Source organism: Microtus oregoni, unplaced genomic scaffold (genome assembly GCF_018167655.1).
Source record: "Microtus oregoni isolate MIOR12 unplaced genomic scaffold, Mior012 000036F_ref0000092, whole genome shotgun sequence".
NCBI classification, from domain to species: Eukaryota; Metazoa; Chordata; class Mammalia; order Rodentia; family Cricetidae; genus Microtus; species Microtus oregoni.
Window position 1 is genome coordinate 9251400 of NW_024543095.1, and position 22939 is coordinate 9274338.

Consider the following 22939-nt stretch of genomic DNA (forward strand, 5'->3'; position numbering starts at 1 on the left):
TCCATTGACCTGCCAGGTGCAGGGGGCTCTAAGGCTCTGTCTGCAGCTGTGGAGAAGGTGGCCATACCTAAGAGAGTTTGAGGCATGTCTGTGAGACCCTTTGGAAGGAGACTACACTTCCATCCGTCTGACAACACTGTCACTGAAACTGGCTTGGGTGTTGTGTCCAGTTGTTCAAAATGAACCCAGAGTGTAATATTCATTAAGGACCTGGGAGAAGTTAGGGCCGGAAGAGTGACATCCTCTTCCTCCATGGTAAAGATGGTTCTAAGCTGCAACAGGGAACAAGAAAACGCGGCCCACATAGGACGAGTTTTTGTTTTTTTTTTTTTTTTTTTTACTCTTGGGTAAATTGATCAAGTGTTTGAAAGCACCTGGGTCCTGTCAATCAACCCACTGACTGCGCTCATGTTGTTTAATCTCTTGCTCTCTTGAAAAGGAATATTCACAGAGATAGCTGGGGTAATCGGGAGCCTAGGATCTGGCCAACTGGAAGGGATAATTGTGATTTTCAAACTATAATAAGCCTGTGATGGGAAGATGTTCTAGCCAAAGCTTTATTTGCTGCATTATGGCTGAATTAATTTATTTGGGAGTAAAAATGTGTGTGCTGCCTGATTATGTAGATATGTCTTTCGACATGACTCGTTGGATCCTGATCCTGTTCATTGAAATCAGAAGCAGTTCTACTCGATGCCCCCCACAGATGAAGCAAAGCCATGCTGGGCCCACACCTCCCTCAAGAGGCGCCAAAGCAACAGCATGAGGCAGAGGATCCCTCTGGAGAAATGAAACACTCCTCTAGGACTTACCGTGAATGGCTGTCCTTTAAAGTAAAGAAAATGTCATACATCGGGCAGGTTTGGCTTGGCCCCCGGAGGGTGCAGATGCCGGCTGAAACCCGGAAGGCATCCATGCCTCTTTAACGATTGTCTGGCCTGGTCTTCTGACCGATTTAAAGATGGCTAACTGTTGGCAAGCAACAGGGTTAATGAAAATGAGAAATCTGCCACCCGCCCACAAGAGCAGATGGGATGGCTGGATCAAACCCCGGGGCTGGATTTGGTTTTTGTCTGGTTCACCCTCCCAAATTAATGGTGTGATTCACCCCGGAAGGTGACAGTGTCAGGATGTGTAAGGGAACAGGTGCCAGTGTTGGGCAGTGTGTCTGAACACCTACCAAATGTTGGTCTGCAGGGCCTGTAGCTCTAATACTGTTCTCCTAGGAGCCCGTACATGCACAGTGCTCTACCATATCAAAGAGCAAGCTGGGAAGAGGAAGAGGCATCTTTTAACCTCAGATGTTACCCCCTTGGCCTGCTTTTCCTGGTGCCTAAATGCATCAACCCTAATCACGGTGAATACTAGAGCCAGGGTTCTATGGTGGGCTGAAAAGCTCCCCTCAAAAAGATACTAAATATCCCAATCACTGTAAGCCAAGTGCGCCCTTATAGGGAGAGAAGCACTTTTTGTCAGTATGGTTAAGGGTCTTGACACTGGATAATTATCATGGATTATCTGTGTGGGCCTGAAATACAACCACGTACATCTGCACAAAAAAAAAAAAGCCGAGGAAAATTACGTCACACCCTGAGGAAAGGAGGTTATATGAAGACAGGGCAGAGAAACCAAACAAGGATGCTAACTTTGGAGACAGCCACAGACCAATCCAGATGAACTTTACTGATGCGAGAAACACATTCAACCCTCGGGCTTCCTTGAGGAGGCTCGGTGCTGCTGACCCCTTAAATCTGACTCGAGAGTCCTTGGTTTGGAATCCTGGCCTCTAGAACCATAAGCAGAGGAATCTCTGTTGCTTTAAGACACTAAGTTTACAGTAATGTATGATGGCAACACCAGATCACAAGATTCGTAGTTAGAGAATTAATACTCCAAAGGGTGCCCAGTAGCCAAAGGCAATAGACCTAGAGCTGAGGTGCCGGTAAAGGGGCTGGGCGGGGGGGGGGGGGGGGGGGGGCTCTTAGGCCTCTCTACAGTCCTGGCCCAAGGTTTCCAAGATAGTCCCCAACTTGTGTGGAGTAGCCTCCTTTCCCTAAACTTTCATTGATATTCTGAGCAATTGGAGCTTTAACAAACTTAGACTTTCTTTGCAAGAAGCAATTGGAACCTTGTATCAGCTCTCCATGCTCCTGGAAATGACTTCCCACTAGGGCTTGAGAGATGATGGTTCAGTGGTTAAAAGCACTTGTGCTTTTGCAGAGGACTGGGGTTCAATTCCCAGCACCCATGTAGGGCAACTCATTACTACCTGTAACTCCAGCTCAAAGGGATCTGACTCTCTGGTGAGCTTCACTGACACCACACTCAAATGCATAAGCCCACACAGACACACACATAAATACATGACTAAGAATAAAAATAAAATCTTAAAGGAATATCCTCGACTCCTACTCATGAGTGCAACCCAAATTAAACTCAGTGAAACAAATTCAGAACATCAAGTTGGAGGGACCTTGTTGGGAAGAAAGGGGTTTGGGGTGATGGGAGACGGTAACGGGAAGTGCAATTGCCCCAAAGTCAGTATATACACATAATAAATTGTCAAAGAATAAAAACATGTGAAACAACCAAAATCTTCACATGACCCCTGCTATTTACTTAGCTCCATTATCCCAGTTATTGGTAAGATGTCTGGGGCCAAGTGGAGTCAGCTGACTGGTTGTGAACCACCTTAAACGGAAATGCGTTCCCTAAGAGTGAGCCATAGTGGAGGCCCTGGAAGTACCATGCATCCATAGGCCAATTGCAATGTCGAAGGCAAAGCCATAGAAAGGGAAGAAGGGAGAAAGAGAAATGGAGGTTAGGAAGAAGAAAGAACCAAGACAAACCTCTCCTTAGGGTGCCTGGCAAAGTAACTTAGCAACTAATCTTGTTCTGCCTTTCCTCTGTCGCTATGGTTTTGAAGTGTCACTCAAGTGTGCTGTTTAATCTTTGGTTGCTTGTGGGCTTATTGCTCTGAAAGTGCTCTAGATCCCACCTTCCACTATAACTAGTACAGGTCTAAAAGCCAGTGGTGTTCAGTAAACATTTATTTGACTTCTGGTCCTAAATCCTACAGCCTATATTGTAGGCACCAATGCAATTCTGTTTTCTTACAGGTGAGGCCACAAAAGCCGATGAGAACCCGTCTGTTACAGGGACAACCACACAACCTGTCACCCTGACCCAGACTCTAGCCATCTCGGTAGCTGAGGCCGTCTACAGAGTCACATCAAAGCCGTTCACAGCTTCTGCAACCAGCAGCCCCAGACCCCAATCCATGGGCCGCAGGAGCCAGGACATGGGTGAGTAGGTGGGTCATGGATTGTTGTGTGCTACAAAGGTGGGTAGCGTATCCCGAGTGGAGCAACTTGGTTGGAGCCTGGTGTACAGTGGCCAGCCCTCGCCTTTTCAGCTAGGAATTAGGGAGCCCGTGAGACCATCACAGGCGTGGGAGGCAGGCTGTGTCTTTCAGGCTCAAAACACAACTACTGTTGCCATACCCACAAAGACAGAACAGTATGCGAAGCATTATTTTTACAAGATCACGGCTCCCCCAAAAGCACAGCTGAAAAAGACAGGAGGTTTAATGCTGAACATTACCGCGTTGTTGGATTCTGTTGGTTTCCGTAAATAATAAATGGCCCACACCCCAGAAGTCTTTAGATATTAGGGGTAAAACCAAAGAATCCCTCTAGGAAGCCAGATAGCTGATGCGCTACTTGTCACATAGTTCAATCTCGAGTTTCTACCGGGCTTCCATCTTCAGCACCCTGAGATAAAGAGCACCTGTGTCGGATCAAATAGTTTCCCAACAAAGCAGGAGTGGGGGCGATGGGAAATTGTGCAACAGAATCGCTATTATCTTGGAAGGTTTATCTGAATAGTTCCTGTCTGGTGACACATTTTCCTGCTTGGAGGAAATTCCCAGGCCTTGTTTTCAGCCTCTCCCCCAGTTGTCAGTCATTATAGCCATGCGGCAGGACCCTCCCCAGCCACCTGTCACCCCATCCTCTTATTTCCTGCAGGAGAATGTACACTTCAAGGCACTGGGCCCTTTTCTAATCAACTGACTTGGATTAGCTTACTAGATCATAGCAGCTCTGAGGGGGCAGGTCTATATGACTTTTAACTTGAGCGACTCCATTGTTGCGGTGAATAAACTAAGGAATAAGGGGAGCGGGAACAAGTCCTAGGTCACACGAGTGAGCAAGCAGAGCAGGAATCCAAACACCAATACCTGGAATTGCTGCCATCAGCAAACATAAAGGTAAAAATCTGAGCTGTGAAGTGGCAAGATCGGAGGATTCTGGGCTTCCCTAACATCGTCAGTGACTAAAGGCAACTCTCAGTCAGCACAGCACCCATGCACTCCCTGGGCCAAGCACATCACATGCTTTATCATATTCTTGGCACTGACCCCACTGTAAATGTTCCATTTTATAGGTGCCTCATGGGGGAAGTTGTGACCTAAGAGTCCCAGATCAGAGAATCATAAAAAAAAATAATTTTGAAAGTTTGGAAATAAGTCAGACACGCTCCCCACCCAATCTTATTCTTGTTTAATTTCATTAATAGTAACACAATTAATGATGTCTGGCAGTGACAAGAGAGAAGCAGCCTGTGGTGCTGGGTGACCAGGGTTCATAGGAGTCCCCGGAACCAGCGCTTTTTCTTTATGACATTCCAAGCTCTTCATTCTTTCAAATACACTCTAGTGTCTGAATCAGCTGCCGTCTCTCCCAGAGGGCTCCCGTTCTTATGTAACAGAAAACAGTGACTTGTGCCTTGTTTACTTGGCTTCTCCGGGCAGCTTGGGAATCTTGATGCCAAATTGGCTGAAAACTCCTCAAAAAACCTGAAGTAGTGACTCCCAACCTGGCAAAGCTTTGCTATTCCTGGCTTTGGGACAGGGGCTTTGGACAGCAGCCTCCCAGCCCATCACTAGTCCCGTTTCTTACTCACACAGCACCCGCGTCCACACAGCTCACACACTGCTGGGTGCATCCTTGGGGAGAGAGAAGCCTCTGTGCAGCAGGCGCCATAGATGCTAAGACGGGAGCCCAGGTAGGGAGAGGAGGAGGAGTTCTTAACCACTGCATGGCCCAGCCAAAGCCGTTCTGCATGCATAAAAAAAGCAGATTTGGATGTCCAAATGCCTTTGTCCTAAAATAACAGCTGTATTGAGACACCCTTCACATCCCATACAATCCACCTGTCTAAAGTTCTTATTCAGGGGGTCTTAGTATATCCATAGTTATATGGCCATCACGACAATCACATTTTAGAACATCTTCATCGCTCCCAAAGAAACTCCATTCCTGTGAGCCTGAACCTGAGTCACTACCCCTTTGGTCCTAGATCAGCAATTCTCCACCTATGGGTTGCGACCCCTTTGGGAGCCAAATGACCCTTTCACATGAGTTACCTAAGACCATCGGAAAACACAGACGTTTGCATTACTGTTTGTAACAGTAGCAAAACTACAGCTATGAAGTAGCAACAAAAATGTTACGATTGAGGGTCACCATACCATGAGGAACTGTATTAAAGGGCTGCATCATCAGGAAGCTTGAGAACCACTGTCCTAGATAAACATCTTTCTACTTTTATGAATGACCCTCTTTAAAAAATTTACATCAGTGTGAGATTGTGACTTTGTAATTTGAGTCCATAGTTCTCATGTGAACTTCGTAAGTGATACATATGCTTGTAACATCAAGGGATTGAAGCCCACGCCCTTGCTATTGCTCGGTAGTACCTCCAGGAAGATGGCCTGTGAGCGTAACCATTAATAGTAGTTTAGACTGCTTTGTGTCCTTTTCTAAAATATACTTAATATAAGACTATATAATAAAGTAGGCTAGCGGTAGAAGTCAGTGAGGCCCCCAGGCTCCATTCCCAACATCACGGGTGCCTTTCTTGAAGCTTAGCTGTGCATATGTGCTATGATATTTTAACCCAACTACATGAAATCACCTTTAGTAAACAAATAACTACTTTTAAGTTCAAACAGGCTGAAATACTCTGCCAACGACAAGAAAACCCGGCTCACAGCGTTGACAGACAGATCACTTGTTATTGTATATGTGTGACTTAAACGGAGAGCTGAGAGAAGTGGGTGTGCCTGGGCATTCAAGCAAAGCCTAATTCATTTAAGAAATATTGGTTGAGTGTCTACTATGTGTCATCGGACAACATTCTAGAATACAACAGTGATCATCCCACCCCAATGCACTAAGATCCACAGCCAATCCCTTCCGCACAGGACACCTGGCATACGTGAAGCCGGAATAGGGACTGACTGTGTTTGAGGCCGGGCAGTAGTCATCTTTGTCCTACACTAAAGACTAAGGCATCCTCTCAGGCAGGACACAACCCCTTAGACTCTAAGTGGTTCTCAACCCTTAAACAGAGTTCCTCATGTTGGGGCGACCCACAATCATAAAATTATTTCATTGCCACATCATAACTGCAATTTTGCTACTGTTAGGAATCATATTGCAAGCATCTGATATGCCACCCCAAGGGCATTGCCACCCACAGGTTGAGAACCACTGCCTTAGAGGAAGGCTAACAACAAATTATGTATATATCTAGATGCAGAAGAGACAAGAGCGCTCTCAGCGCATGAAAGCAAGCTTAGGCGTGGGAGGACTCCCAGGAAGCAGGTGCCGGACACACTTCATGGCCCATTCACTGACCCATGAATATACTAGACAAGACATCAGGAAAGACCAAGCCAGGGTTAGGAGTAATGAGCCAAGACCCAGGGGCACAGGGATTTCTCTCACGGGACTGGTATAAGGCGGTCTTCATAGGAGAGGCGCACCCAGCACCAAAGAAAGCCACCCAGAAAACCAGATCCATAGCTATTCTTATACGAGAGTTCTGCAAAGCTAGGCAAGCCACAGGCCCAGTTGGCTCAGCTGGGCTCTCTCCATTTTAGCAGGCAGAGTGGCAGCTTGCAGTGTTGTCTTCCCAGTCAGGTTCACATTGAGAAGCATTTTAGGGTTCACATTGAGAAGCATTTTAGTGACCACAGCTGGTGTAGCGTTAAATGTATGCACAGTACAGATAGACCGGAGGGGTAGAAGGGCGCCGCCTAGTGACAAGACACAAAAAATGGCAGGGCCATTTATTTGCCCTCCAGTCCTGGGCAGGGACTGGGAGGAGAGGTAGGAACTGGGGCAAGAGGTGACTGGTCTCTACCAGCACACTCCCTTTGACACAGAGTGAGTTCCAGGACAGGCAGGGCTACGCAGAGAAACTCAGTCTTGAAAAACCAAAACCAAAACCAACAAACACACACAATTCCTACTGCAAACTGAAATACACAGTTTGGACAAGTCTGTGGAGAAATAAATGACAGAACTCACCAAGAAAGAGTTGTAAGGAAAGTGTTATCCAAGCGTGGGAACAAAGGTCGTGGACGTGTTCACGTGATGGGAAGTGAAGATTTACTTACCCGCCATTAGGAGTGCGGTAAAGTCGCCATACAGAAGCTCAAATGCACTGCACACACACACACAATGGAATGCTTGCTATTCGGCCGTAAAGAAAAATGCAGCTATGGCGTTTTCAAAAAAAAAAAAAAATGGAGGGAAGTAGAGATCATTACTTTAAGCTAAGGCCGAGTGCAAAAGACAAACATCCCGTGTTTTCTCTCACATGTGAAATATAGATTGGGGGGGGTGTATGTGGGGGTAGGGGTGTGTGTATGTGGGTGGGTGGGTGGAGAGAGAGAGAGAGAGAAAGAGGGGGACAAGTAGAACAGGGACTAAGAGAGAAGGGGTCTAAAAGAACAAAGTGGGGGAGAACAGAAGAAAGAGGGTACGAGGGTGGTGGAATATGTGTGATCTGAAAATGGGGAGGATTATTTGGGGGTCCAACACAGGAAAGGCACCTCCAATAGGGGAAGGAGGCCTAGGGAAAGACAATGGGAAGGATGGAAATAAATAGGAGCATAATATAATGCTGTGTATATAGAAAATGTCATAATGAATAGAAATTAATAAAAGTAAGTAACTGAAAAGCCAATATGCGTGGGCACTGGCTGGCGTGGAAAGACTGGTCTGTGGAAGATTGCCCAGTCAAGGAGGTGCGCGGTAACAGGGGCTCCCGGCCTGCGGCTGCGCTTGTGTGCTGTCCTTGAGAACGTGTGTGCGGAACGAGGGATGTGTTTCTACAGACCAAATCCAGAGAGCAGCCACTGCTGGATAAACAGTGCATCCCGGCTCCTTGTCACACACAGTCTATAGAGAAGACTTCTTTACTGAGTGCCTGTGTCTCTTTAAGGGGTCGTGCGGATGAAAAACCGCCTTGACATAAAACTAAAGCAAAAGGAGAAAAAAAAAATCCACCGTGGCTAGACCTAAAGGAAACTAGAATCTTCTTATTACCTCCTACGAAACGTGGGTCTTTCCCTCAGCTAACTTCCTCCCCAAGGGGGCTCTGTGTTTCTCTTTGCAAACTCCTCCATCTCCCCTCTCACCAGAAAGCCTTCCTTCAGAGAAACTGCCCAGGAAGCGATGAACGCTGAGCTCCACGTGACTCTCCCGGAGTCATAGAGGCTAACCCACTGGATGCTTCTAAAAACGACTGAAAGCCAATGCTGTTTGTACCGACTTCATGTTTGCGCAGCTTAGGCAAATTGCTAAACGCTATGTGACATTTCGGTTGAAGGACTTCTTTAACCACCCCACAAGTGGCACAGTTGAGACGAATTATGTTTGAGAACCAGGCCCTTACAAACAATAGATTTATTTTGCCAGTCATAAAATGCAAGGGTGTTTAGTGTTTGGAATGCCCAGCCACCATTCTAAATTCAGTCTACTTTATTTGTTTATTTATTCATTTATTTATTTGCCTATCTACCTATCTATTTGTTTATTTATTTATTTTGCATTCCAATGCCTCCTCCAGGGCAGATTCAGACAGCACTGGGGCCTGGCCTGGGTTCTGACCTTGGTCGGGGCTTGCTAGGTTGACTCACGGAAAGACTGAGAACAGCCAGGTTCCCGTTCATGCTCTGACCAGTCCAGCTGCGATTTCAGGCCTGTGGTCCCCCACCGCCTACACGAGCAGCCGACACAGTCCTGGCTCCCGTCCAGGGGAGAGAGCTTCAGCGTCGTCTTCATTGCTACTCCGCGTGGTACTAACTACCCAAGTCCTCCCCGTTAGGATTTGGAGCAAGTAGAGCCTTAAACCAGTTGGGCCAACAAAATGCCCGGCCCTCAGGTCCAAACCTGTGAGGAAACCTGTACAGGAAGTAAGGAAGATGGCAAGTAACCCAGGCCTTTGCCCTGTCTTCCTTTCCCAGAGGTGATTTCGTACAGGTTTAGATAGTGATTCCTAAGGATTCAGTAGCGAGGCTCTCAGAAGCCTGAAAACAGATACTCTCTGAAGTTCCTGCTTAGGGAAACTCATTCCAAAGATCAAGGGAAATCTTTATCATCTCCCGAGAAAGGGCAGAGCGCCTCTTGCTTGGAGACATCTGTTGTGCTTGCGGGGAGAGAAATGCATTCTCTCCCAGGAATGCGCTTCTGAATTGCGACATCCAGCCGGGCTCCTGTCTCTTCGCTGACTTCGATGACTTGGTGCTGCCACAGAAGCCGAATTGAATCCCTCCACCCCGTTCTTCGTCAAGAACGATGGGCGCTCCTGACCATTAAGCCGCTTTGTCAGCCCCACAGCTTCTGTTTTGTTTGATACCTGACTAGAGAGAAAGATCTAGTCCCCATCCCTCCCACCCCCATCAGGATGAACTGCACAATGACTCCTTTGCCCATGTAGTCTTGGCTTCAGAGCCAGAACTGACCAAGCCATGGGGCATTCTCTCCTCTTGTTCCCGTGACCCAGATTTCTGCCTCCTCTGCAGTCCCCACCCCTCATGGTGGAGCCAAGCACAGATGCTGGGGCTCAGCCTCAATGAAATTTGCATGTTCCAGGGAAGGAGCGTGAGGATTAGAATTATTGAGCAAAAGTAACAGAGATGTGAGAGAAATAAAAGGCAGAAACACAGGACAGCATTGGGAGGGAAATTCAGTGAATAGTGAACCACCGTGAATTCTCCACACACTTAAACACTTCACTGCGAAAGGGGAGTGGGGAGGCAACAGACTTCATTCACAAGATATAAGGAATAGACCCAGTATCCTGCAGGCAGCTACTCCCTGGAACCCTGGCAATCTCCTTTGAAGGAACAGGAACAGCAAGGTGGAGCGAATCCACCTCTACACACCAAATACTAATTAACCAGACCCTAGGTCAGGCTTGCTTGTCTGTGGCCACACCTATTGTCAACAACTTTGAAAGAGCAAAAACAGGTTCAAAACTCTGCCCTTGCCGGGCGGTGGTGACACACACCTTTAATCCCAGCACTCGGAGGCAGAGGCAGGTGGATCTCTGTGAGTTTGAGGCCAGCCTGGTCTACAAGAGCTAGTTCCAGGACAGGAACCAAAAACTATGGAGAAACCCTGTCTCGAAAAATCAAAAAAAACAAAAAAAAACAAAAAAAACTCTGCCCTTTTCCCTAGGTGGGACAAGCTCACATCTGTGGGCCCCACACCCAGACTGCAGAAACTGTCTGAACCAGGGCCATTCTCAGCAGGCGACAAAATAAAAGAAGAAAGTAGTTGCTGGTCGCTTGTACATCTGCTGAGCCTGTAGAATGCCCAGCAGTCCCCAAAGATGCCTAGAAGCCTACAGGAGCAGGGGTCAGCCTAGGCAAGCCGCTTGCTGCTTCTAGTTATGACCCTAGAAATGCATTTCCATGGTCACCCTTGCTTTCTCCAGCTCAATGCCGGGTCAGCAGAGTTTGGCATGCCAAGACATTTCGACCTTCAAGAACTATCTTTGTTTAGTCTACTCTCAACAAGACAAAAAGGGGGCTTTTATCAAGTTGGAGACCCAAGGACTTATATACTATCTTATGTCCCCTCCAGAGAGTCCGCACTAAGTAATCTCCTCAGAATGGCCTCTGGGATAAAGTGTAAATACCGAGAATCAGCCGTGCCCTGGGGGTGGCTGGAAACAAGGCCATGTTCCCAGTCAATGGCTCCTGTCTCCTTTTTACTGTCTGACCACCTTTGGGTTGATCTGGGGTTCTGTCCTACTAAACTGCATTTGGTCTCGTTTCTTTCTTCTAACCAAACCATCTTCCAGTTCTTTTGTTCCATGGCTTTCTACTTCCTCTCCCGTCTCTTTCACACCTTTAGCCTCCTTTTAAGCCCACGTTCCGTCCATTTCTGCAGCTCTTTTCCTCTCACCCATTACCCTCCTTAGCTTTAACCCATCCTGGACTCACCTGAGCATCTCAGCTGAAGGAGTGCCGGGAGCAGATTACCTGTGAGCTTGTTTGTAGGAGGGTGTCTTGATTTTTAATTGATGTAGGAGGTCCCTGAATACCAGGGGAAGCACTGTCTTGTAGTCCTGGGCTATAAGACAGCTAGCTAAGCGGAAGGAAGCTAGAAGCAAGCCAGCAAGCACCGTTCTTCCAAGGTTTCTGACTTCAAGTTCCCACTTGAGTTCCTACCCTGACTTCCCTTGACGACAGTCTATAGCTAGAAAGTGTAAGATAAGCGAATTCTTTCCTCCCAAGAGTTGCTTTTGGTCAGAGTATTGTAGCATAGCAACAGAAAGGAAGCTGGAAAGCTATCATTCCCACAACTGGCCCGAGTCACTCAAACTGCCCCTCCCCTGAAAGAACTCTCAGCATGTCCTTGCCTGGGAAAGACTCACAGAAATGGCTAGCCAGGAAATCTCAGAAAAGATCCTGCTGGGAGTGAGGGGGGTGGTGGCTGGGGGCACATCGAATAAAGGCAGGTGAGTACACCTGGGGTTGGTATGCCTCCACCCGCTCTCACTTCCAGTGGGCTCCCACTTCTCAGGCACGCTGCCCAGTTTCTCAGCCCTAAAACTGTTAGATCCTGGAGTTACAACAAGTTGCATGAAATGCATCTGGTTGAAGGCCCTCCCAAATGATTCTCTACCCAAACAAAAGCTTTCTGAGGTCCTCAGTAACCAGAGGAAAGCTGAGCGTCAACTCGAGAGACACTTTCAAGTCTGCAAACCTCAACCTAACGTCTCGTTGTTTCGGGGATTAATTTCTCCCATTCCTGCAGTGGGTCCTTCTGTCACTTGACAGTGCATGGTAGAACATTGCACCCGGAACAAAACACAGTGCTTGTGTCTGAGAATTACTGCTCATTTGAAAATAGTGCTGGGCCCAACCGGGCAAGCTCTGCCTCACAGTTGACTCCTGTCCTACTGAGCCTGTAACTCTCAAGTTCCTCACATCTTCTGTTCTGTTGCTTCTAGAATAAGCAGGTCACCTGAGTCCTGACTATGCATACTTCAGTATGTGTACCCAGGTAAGAATATCAAGTGTGGCCTCCTGGGCTCTGTTTGAGTCAAATAAGCTTCTCCAGCCTGGAAACCTAAGCACAGAATTAGTGTTTCCATGAAAGAAAAAAAAAAAAAAAAAGGTTTCCAGGTCCCAAATAAATAACTCACAGTGTGTATTGGAGGGCATCCCGTTTGTAAACCTGGGGCCATTGATGCCTTGTTGGCATGAACTCATGCCCAGGGCTAGCAAATGTCCCCAGTGGTTTCTAAAAGTGACTTTGCAGCAGGGTGCTGGCGTGCCAAGGCCTTGGGCACAGCTGCTGGCCTCTGTTCTCTTCCTGTGTGGGGACAGCAAGAGAAAGCCTGAGGAAAGTGTGCCGCCCTCTTGCCCTAGGGACACACAACCAGGAAAGGGGACAGGAAGCCACTAGCATCGCCCAGCTCTGGGAGCCTGCTCACAGCCAAACTTCTACTTCCTCTTCGGACCACACCAGGGACTCACCAGGGAGGAACTTTGGGGACTGTCAGGCCACCTGGGCTTCGGGCCCATAAAGCTTTATAGGTCCAATGGCTGTAAGTTGCAGCTCCCTCTCAGGTCCTACGCTAGTGACTTCCAGATGTTCAGGGGAACGGCAGGCTCTGAAAGCTGCCTCAGTACCACATTGAGTCGGAGAAGCAGGATCATTATCCCTGGTCTTTTTGATGACTTAACCACATCAGGAGTTACAGTGCCAGGCCAAGCTTTTCTGTGGTGCAATCAGATGTGTGGATGTTTGGATGTTTGGATGTATGTATGGATGGATGGATGGATGGATGGATGGACTGATGTGTGGATGTTTGGATGGATGGATGGTGGATGTTTGGATGGATGAATGGATGAATGGATGGATGGATATATAAAGAAAGATTAAAACTCAGTTTCAGGAGCCTACTGACCTGGGCTCAAAGTTCAACCAAGGCAGTGTGTGTGTGTGTGTGTGTGTGTGTGTGTGTGTTCCAGTTTTCTCATGTGCAAAATGGGGTCAGAGGTGTACCTAATTCGGTTTAATGTTAATTACTACTTTCAAAGTGGTTCCGACTGCCATTGAGTGAGCTCTGGGTAAACATAGGTGGTTCCTGGGTGTTCTTCCTACTGGAATTCACTCAGAAGAGAATACTTCCCTTAGATCTAACTTTGTGGGATGGCCAAACAAATACTGTCATCAGAATAATTCCCCATTTTGTGGAGAGCCTTCCACTCTTCAGAGGGACTGTGTGCGTTATTGAGAGCCTTCCACTATTCAGAGAGACTCCTCTGACTTTCCCTGTGGGAGTCAGGCCAGGATAATTCCTCATGACGTCACAGGAGAAGGCTGCAGGTGAACTGTGGAGACGGTGAGTGAGGCATGCCCTGTCTCTTCTTGGCAGCCTCTGATGGATGGTCTTCTGACTTCTTTCTTCCTGGGCCATCCTGTCCCTTTCTGACACCTGAACACAAATGTCCTTTGAAACATTTGCTTCTCACTACCGCCAAGTCCAAAGCACACCAAGTCTCAGCTGTCCAAATATTTTTCAGGCCCTGGCTATTAAATAAATGAGAATTTTGTTCAGATTTGTCCCAAGCGAGACAAGAGTGGCATTGATGGACAGGCTTTAGGGACAAAATTAAGAACCTGGGGTCACAAAAGCCATAATGTGTTCATCATTCTAGCCCTCATGCTGAGGGAAGTTTTAAATACTTAAAATAAAATAGCATTGTAAGAATTTTGGGGGAAAACCAGAGAAGCGACCAGTATCTTTTCAGAAAGGAAAATAGTGCGGTGCTGATTTTCACCAGCAGGTGGCACTGGAGTGATAAGGGTAGAGTAACAATACTTAAGGATAGTTTTGAAGGTCTTGGTGATGGCAACAACCCCTTTCAACCTAGTCAAAGCTTGGAGAGGGTGCTTCTGACTCACTCAGAACCAGTGATGCCCACACCAGGTTAACCTAGGTCTTACCCCTCAAGGACATACATAGAACTTTAACCTTTTTAAAAACTCCCTGGCCTCATTACATGAAGAAAAAGATACTAAGTCACACTTGAGTGACTTAGTAGTTCCAACCTCAGCAGAAGAGACAGCCTTTAGAGGACAAAAACTTCTCATGCCCTCGAGACCTCTGGGAAGGGCATGAGGCTGGGGCAGGGGGCAGACAGATAGAGAAATAAGCCATTTTGTGTTGTGAGGCTTCCCTACATGCTTGCACTGCCTCTGAGCCCCTCCTGACCTTCCAGATTTCCCAAATAAGAACAGAGTGTATTGGATAAAAATCCCCCCTCTCCACCACCCTTTCTACTTCACAGCATGTTCGTGCCCTAGAACCCAAGGGCCATGCTTCTTTGCTCTGAGGCATGAAAGGAGAGGAAACTCAGAAACTGGCAGAGAAGGCCATTTTGGAATATAAGCCAAGCAGGTGGAATGGGTGTAATTTAAATGGTATTGGGTGTATATTGAATGGTTAATAAGTATGGGTGAATCGGTGGGTGGAAAGATGGATAGATGACTGGAACAGTGGGGAAATTTTTTAACTCAAAATACTTCAGATGCCTAACAAGGAAACAATTCCGCATTCTCGGTATATCTAGAAGTATCGTAGCACCAACCAGCCACTAATGCAGCAGGGACCATACAGAAGTATGTTGGGCTGTTTTTGGCTGGATGAGCTTTTTGGGAGTCAGGGATTCCTTTTAGTCCTGTGTCCCTTGGTGAAGAGGAAATGAAGCACACGTCTTTGGTTTTAAGAGCTCCGTGTAGAAGGAACATCACTAGGATTTCGTACTTCTTCCTCCAAAATCCTGATCCCGTCTTCCACCGCTGGACTCTCTGCCTGGGAGACCAGGAAGCAACCTCCTAGCACTTCCCTTCAGACAGTATCCTGGATCAGTTTTAGTAACTTTATTTCTTTTTCCGGAAATTCAGGGGAGACGGACCTGTGGAAGCCTGGACCAGTCCTTTTAGATTCAGGTAAGTATCCATTTGGCCTCTCGAGCCCGTCCAGATGGAGATGCCCAGCCCTGGAGAACGAGGATGGCCTAACAGTCCAGCTGGTGGCTCAGGCGGCCCAGCTGTTTAAAAGCTTCCTCCTGGGACCTTCAGGTCCTGGTTTGGGCCCATTCAGACTTACCAAGGGATGTGCAGGGTGATACTGGTTCTTCAAAAGGGAGAGAGGAAACAGAAAGGCAAAGGCTGGCGGAAATGAGTTCCCAGTGAGATGGGCTTAGACCCTCATTTCTTCCGGCAGCGTGCACAGTTGTTCCCTAATTCACTCCCCTTTGAAAGTGGTATTCAGGAGGGCTGCCTGGTGGTGGTGCACACCTTCAGTCCCAGTGCTGAGGCAGGTGAATCTCTTGTGAGTCTGAGGCCAGGATGGTCTACATAGCGATCTCCAGACCAGCCAAGGCTCCATAGTAGGACCCTATCTACAAAACAAACAAACAAGAAAGTTAGAAGAAAATGGTTTGAGGTTTTTCATTCTCATCAGTGGATGTGTATGTGTGTGTGTGTATGTGTGTATGTGTGTGTATGTGTGTGTGTGAGTGTGTGTGTATGTGTGTGTGTGTGTATGTGTGTGTGTGTTTACCACATTAAATGCCTGACCTTCTAACAAAGTGTTCCTGTTCTTGGGAGGAAGCAAGATTTTTCTGGCAAGGGGAGACAGGGATAGGAAGGTCAAGCCTCTAAACTTGCTCCCCCTCAACCCCCCACACAATGTAGAGCTTTGAGATGTGTCCCTGGGAGGCTTCTGGCTGAGAAACACAGTAGAGCACCAGAAACGAACTTTCCAGTGATGTGAGGAAGTGGGGCAAGCTGGCTGACCTTTCGGGGGGGAAGATGAAGTCATGTGCTTTGCAAACTGAAAAAAAAAAAGGAGGAGGAGGACACTCACTACAACAACAAAAGCAAGGAGGACAGAACCTCACACCTGCCTCCACTGCCAGAAATTTCCAGAACTGCCAGGCATGCTGAAAACAGGGAGACGTGCTTCCTGCACGTATTCACTGCCTCTGAGCATCCCAGTGGTCGCAGCCGTCCCAACAGAACGCGCACTGACTGTGTCTGTGGCTTATCATCGCGCTCTGCGTCCATAGCCCTCACCAGACACTGCACCCCCGCCCAGCTGAAGCCCCACGTCCACACAGCCTTTCCAAGCATCCTGTACCTCTGTCCCTAGCCTCAGAGTGCTGGGGGCGAGACCCTGTCTGCCCTGCTCTTCTGTCCGAGCTGTGCTCCACTCTGGCACACACACAACCTTCTCTAGATCGCCCTGCGCGTGTCTAACTCATCTTTGCTCAGGGCCTGTATCACCAAAATTTGGCCAAGGACCTACGTGTGCTGAGTGTAGTAGGGGTCTGAACAAGTCAGACTCATTTCCTGACCTCCACAGTTTCAGAATTTTAGAGATAATAATGTACTCCGACGTGCCTGTAATGTTTTCGCATAAATAAACCAGGCCTTAGATAGAACGAGTTCAAACGAGAGCAGATCAAGGTCCTCCGAGCATCCTTGGGCATGCTGTCAGGACTTACTTTTCTCAGGACGGGGCCAGGAGGGAAAAGAGGTTGCTATGAGCCAAGCCAGCTATGAATGTCCACTCTGTCCCCTTCTCTGAAATAAGGCCAGGTGTTCCTACGCTTGGAAGTCACAACAACTTTAACTTCTCTTTCCAGGATCTGTGCCCGAAGAAGAGTTCAGCACACAGTCTTCGGAGCTAGTGCCCCAGGGAGATCCAAGTGAGTTAGCTGGCAGCTAGAAAGCCAGGATGGTTTTAGCATCTGATTAGCGCTCTCTCTCCCCTACCTACTCCCTTCCATTGGGACCGACTTCTCTCCTACCACAGATCTATTTCTCCCCTATCTTCTGTCGCTGTTCTAAAGAGAATGGAGAGCTTCTGAAGGATTTAAAGTATTTGCATGCGGGGGGGGGGGGGGGAGGAGAGGATTGAGTCCTTTTTAACGTCACTATGGCAACGGTGAAGAATGGGAAAGGGTGGGGGAGCGAGGCGGAAGAAAAGAATTGCCAGGCTGGTCGGCAGGGGTACCGCGGAGGTAACGGAAGCTAGAGCTTGGAGCTAGAACCAGAAATGAGAGAAATAGGCAAATACAAGAAATATAGAAAAGGAAGAATCCATAGGATTGGAGTGGGGTAAGACGGTTAAACATGACATCCGCAGGACTCGAGGGCTGGAGCAGGGTAAGACAGTTAGAAATGGCATCTGCAGGCAACTTAGCTGGTAAAGGCGCCTTCTGCTAAGCCTAATGTCCTGGGCTCTATCCACGGTGGAAAGAAAAAGGCAACTCCCAACAGTTGTGTGTGTGTGTGTGCTCTCCTCCCCCTGCCGCCCCCCACTAAGTAAACACATAGATGTCATTTAAATTTTTTTAAAAGAGACTTGTGCAGCTGGATAGATGGTACTGTGTTGAAGAATGCAGGATGAAGCAGGCTTGGGGACAGGAGACTGTCTGTGTCTGTCATTTGCTACGGGAGATTCAGTCCAACAGCAAGATCTGAGGCTTGGATGGGAAGGGACAGCCCAGTCAGAGATTCAGAGTTGAAGACAAGGTGACAGCGCGTGTCATTCTTTATCACATTGAAATGAAAAGGAATGTTAAGTGGATATTAAAACGCTTCAGAATTTAAAAAATCAAAAGTTCCGAGTTGGGAGATTAACTGTGGCTCAAAGCACAGACTAGATTGTGGAGCAATGAGTGTGGTGGAGATGGGCTAGAGAGAAAGAGAGGACCCAGATACGATGAGCGACACTAGGCAGGGGAGAAGACACCCAGGAATACCACCAAGGAGGGGCTAGGGAACACAGGGAGGGTCCTATCTTCTAACATAGCAAAAGAAAGCACTTGAAAACGCCCTTAAGTGGTTGCGCATCTGTCCCAACTCCGCTGTAAGAAATGCCCGTGGTGTGTTTTAGACTAACCATGCCCATCTCTTGCCTACTACCTATTGCACCCGTCTCTCACTAGACTTGCTACTACAGTAAAGTCAGAGGACCAAGAGCATCAGCAAGTTGCCCTGGGAACTTGGAACAAATGTAGAGGCAGAGCCCGCACCCCAAACCTACGGAGTCCAGAGCCAAAGCTACTTGTGGCCCTTGAGAGTGGCTCACAGATATTTTGTGGGAACTGCATAAGCACCCGTGACCTGTGCATGGCTCTGATATTATCCAAGGTTACAGAATATGGACCTTATATTATATGTATTGTATAGCACAAAACATGAGTTCATCTATAGAATTGTAAAACGAGGAACTGTACTGCAGAACTAAGAAAAATTGATTCCCGTAGACACTACATCTGACCTTTCTCCCTCACCCTGAACCTTCCCTGTGACCATGGAGAAGACACTAATGCTGAGTACCCGTCAGTACTGACGTCATCTTCCCATCAGCTTGCTGTCGTTTCTGCAGAAGAAGCCCGCTGGGTCTTATCCTGTATATTCCTTGAGGCAGAAGTGTAGCCATTAAAACATCCTGTGAGTTTGGAGGCAGGGGCTTTTGCTTCAGTAATAGAGTGATTGCCTAGGATGTACAGTAAGACCTGGTGTTTGGTCCCAGAGAGGATTAAATAATTTAAAAAAAAAAAATCCTGGGAGACCTAACAAAGGTGACTTCTGCATCAGCCATCAGCAGTCAGGCCAGACGAGGTCCAAGAGAACGAACCGGACAAATTGCTTGCTGTAAAAATGAACACGTTGTTCCTGAACATAGCTCAAGATGTAAGAAATGAGTAAGAACTGTCCTTGAGGAACCAAAACAGATGCTACCAAATCCGTGTACTGTTTTCGTTGAAAATAAGTGAACCGGGGAAACCCGTTATTCCTTCCTAGAATCGGTTTTCCTCTATCTTAAAAGGCGATGTTGAACTAATCTGCTGGTGTCTTGAAGGAAAAACCTTTATTCTGAGTGCTTCTCAAACTCGAGGGTACTCTTTAAAGGCAAAACGGATTCTGTACCTCTGAGTGGATCCCAGGAGTCCATCCTTGTTTCCGGAAAACTGTTAGTGGACCGAAAGCCCTGAAGAACATTACTGCCACCTGCTGGCGATAATTCACATTGCAAGGCAAGACCTAGAAAAACACCCGTTGGCCATTTGGGAGTGACATTATAGCAATTCTGTCTCCTGTTTCACCTCTGTCTTTAGAAGATTCTTTAAACCACATTTGGTTGGATTGCTTTGTTTCCTTTTATCTTTATCTCAGGGTTTCGCTTAGAATATAGGCAACTTAGGAGAAAGCCAGCTGGATAGGGAAGACTAGAAAGCACTTGGGGCAAAAGGCTGTGAGATATGCTACACAGAAAGATGGAGCAGAGGGAGACAAGCATCCCTCTGGTCGCCCCAAGACCTCCTCTGATTTCAGCAGCTACTCCAGCACGTTCTTCGATTCAACTTTTCTCCATCCACCAATTCTGCATCTTCACTTCACTGAATTTCTATTCAGTGTTGCCTCCAACTTTGTTAGCTCACAAGCGCTTGGCATTTTCAACAGTCTCTTCTTGTCTGTGGGGCCTTTGCTAGTGGAGGGCAAGCAACGCCAGCCCCAAAGAAGCCATGTGTCCTTTATAGAGAACACGGCGGCCATTAGGAACATGCAGGCTTGTCTGCGCAGTTTCTCCCTCAACCACAAGGGGGTGCTGGCCCTCAGGTGTTCTCGGATGCTCCAGATCAAAATTCTTTATTCTTCAGGTTCTCTGTAAAAGTGTTTTTTTTTTTTCAAAAATACTCTTGTCTCCTCAAATGCAATCATTCAATAATTCATTCCTCATTCGTTTTTTATTAATCTTAAGGCTATATGGACTCCCAATAAGGTCCTCAGCTCAGCAATGAACTGTTAGTTTTATCATACTGGGTCAGCACCACGGCAGAGGGTAACAAATACTGCTTTGTTAGCCCGATTAGCACTGAAAGCTGAAACTAACTTACAGCCCACCATCCATGCCGCCTTTCTCACAACTATCTTAAACAGCACATCTTCCTTTTCCGCAGTTTCGATTACCCGTAGTCACCTGCAATCTGAAAATATTAAATAGAAAGTTCCAGAAGTAAATAACCCTAAATTTTGAATATAGTATATTCTTGTAATTATTCTGCTTTGTTATTAGTTATTATTAGTCTCTTGGTGTGGGTAACTATGAATTAAACTATATATATGGTTTACATATGAATGTATATGGTTTAATGCATAATATATATTCATAATATACTATATATAGTTTAATTTATAAATTATAAGTTTATATAAACTATTTATAATTTAATTTATAACAATGAATGTGTATCACATAAATACTTCCAATATATGTATCATTCATACACATATACATACATATACAGAAACAAAATGTATATATGGTTTTATTGTGCCTGGGGATTCAGGCAAACTCTGTGTTCCTTAGACCCCAACCCCAGGGGACAAGGGAACACTGGTTTATTTGAGGAGATCAGACATTCTATCCCTGAACATCTATCTACCCTACTCTTTCACAATAGAAACGGGGAGGGATTCAGCAAAGTCATAAAACTGTCTTACAAATATATGTGGATAATTTCCTCCACTCTTTCACCTAGGGAAGTGAGAAACATTCTATCTATTTCTAATTCTATAATTCCTGTTCCCACCCTTTCCATTTTGGCCTTGTGGGTTCTTTCACAACCCACATATTTCACGAAGGAAGAGAATAAAAGGCCATAAGTTCTTGACACTTGGTCATGGCAAATCCTCACATCTACGAGTCTGTACTTCCTTGCTTGTGTGGGCATGCGTGTGAGGGATGGGGGGGTTAAGCACACATGAGTCTGTACTTCCTTGCTTGTGTGGGCATGCGTGTGAGGGATGGGGGGGTTAAGCACACATGTCTGTGCAGGCACCCTCATCACGTGCATGATGCCATGTAGCTGCTCTGTTGTTCTCCATCTCATTCCCTTAGACAATCGGACAGGGTCTCTCACTGAGCCAAGGGATTGCTGTTTTGCCTAGCACGGCTGCCTGGCAGGCTCCAGCGTCATCCTGGCTCTAGCCCACGGAGCACAGGCCACATTCAGCTTTTCATTTGGATGCTGGGGATCCCAACTCAGTTCTTCATGCATGCTCAGCAACACCCTTACACACTGAGCCTTTTTCCCATGGCTTCTAGGCGTTTGCACTTCTGTGGTCTGAGCCTGGGAATCCATCTTGAGGCTCTTCCCAAGTGATGTTGGGTGTCACTGTCTTCTGAAGTCTACAGTGGTGACTGAGCCGTGGAATTTTAAAGCAGGTGGAGAAACAAGAACAAGCCCAGGGATCCAGGACCCTGGTCCTCGGGGAAATGGAGTTTGCACCTCTTCTACCTCTTTTCACTTTCTTCTCAGTGGATTCTCTGGGCTTGTAGTGAACAAAACCCACAAGATGCCTAGAAGGGAGCCGTGCAAGCCTTAGGCGGGAACACAGAGAGAGAAGATGCTCAGATAAAAGCCCTCAGACCCAAACAGAATCACAGCATCTTTTTCCATCCCCGCAGACTGCAGAGTTGACTTGTCCTTCTTAATGGATGGGAGCGCCAACATCGGCATGCGCCGCTTCCAGATCCAGAAGCAGTTCTTAGCAGACGTTGCCCAGGCTCTTGACGTTGGCCCTGACGGTCCTCTCATGGGTGTTGTTCAGTACGGGTAAGTGCAGCTAATGCTCTGAGCCCTGTTTGCCGTGGCACTGCACAGCTAACTTCAACCACAAATATCAATGTGTCCGGAAGCTCTCATTCGTTCTCTTCTCTAATGCAAATGTAATTAAAAAACCAACAATAGAAGCGATCCATCCGCCATTGAAGAAATATGAGCCTTCCCAAAGGGAAGAAAAGGCTAAAGATACATGCTTGGGAGTAAATGCCATTTGCACTTATGGTTGATGCAGAGAGTACTATTTGTAGGAATCAAGAGTGTTGGGTGCAAGTAGTTATGCTACCACCAGTCTCCCTATCTCTAGACGATGAAAGCTAAGTCACCTTTTAGCCTTGACTGTGTAAACATTTGTCTGAGGGGCTGCGACCTTGGCTACACTTACCTGAAGGTAAGACGCCAGCTGCCACGGAGCTTGAGGTTGTTGTGTTCTCTTTCCTACACTATCCACTGGGTGACAGAGAGTGCCGTAGTAGAGAGGGGGGCTCCACCAGTCTTGAACATGGAGACTACTGGCCCTGATTCATCTAATTATTTCATTAAGGGTAAGATTTAAGGGACCATAGCAACATTCCAAACTCAACCTTCTTTCCCCTGAATTTGGAATAATAACTCAATCTTAGTTTAGGTATGGAAGGGGTCCTCCTTACAACAGATTACAGATACATGGCTGATCACCATCAAAAGAAAAAGCAGGCATAAATGTCCCATTTGTAAGCACATTTCACACAGCTATGAGGGGCAAGGTCATGATCATGCTATCCACCAAGGGGTTTCGCGTACCCATGAGGCATTTCTTCCACGCATACCTATCGTCTAGCCCTCGGAACTGAAAAGAAACACAGAGTTCGGCTCTCTTGCTTCACAGCTCCGCTGACCATGTAGCCATTCCTTCTGAAAATTATGAGCATT

General features: G+C 47.0%; 1 protein-coding gene across 2 annotated transcripts in view; it reads left to right on the plus strand.

The window, feature by feature from the left end:
• Positions 1-22939, plus strand: part of Vit (vitrin) — a 113703-nt gene that overhangs the window by 69700 nt on the left and 21064 nt on the right. The window contains exons 7-10 of one of the 2 annotated variants that reach the window (XM_041631168.1): positions 3120-3305; positions 15288-15332; positions 17036-17098; positions 21874-22021. In XM_041631168.1, the coding sequence (XP_041487102.1) occupies positions 3120-3305; positions 15288-15332; positions 17036-17098; positions 21874-22021 (442 nt within the window). The remainder of the gene's footprint in view (positions 1-3119; positions 3306-15287; positions 15333-17035; positions 17099-21873; positions 22022-22939) is intronic. The other variant, XM_041631169.1, reaches the window with a different exon arrangement.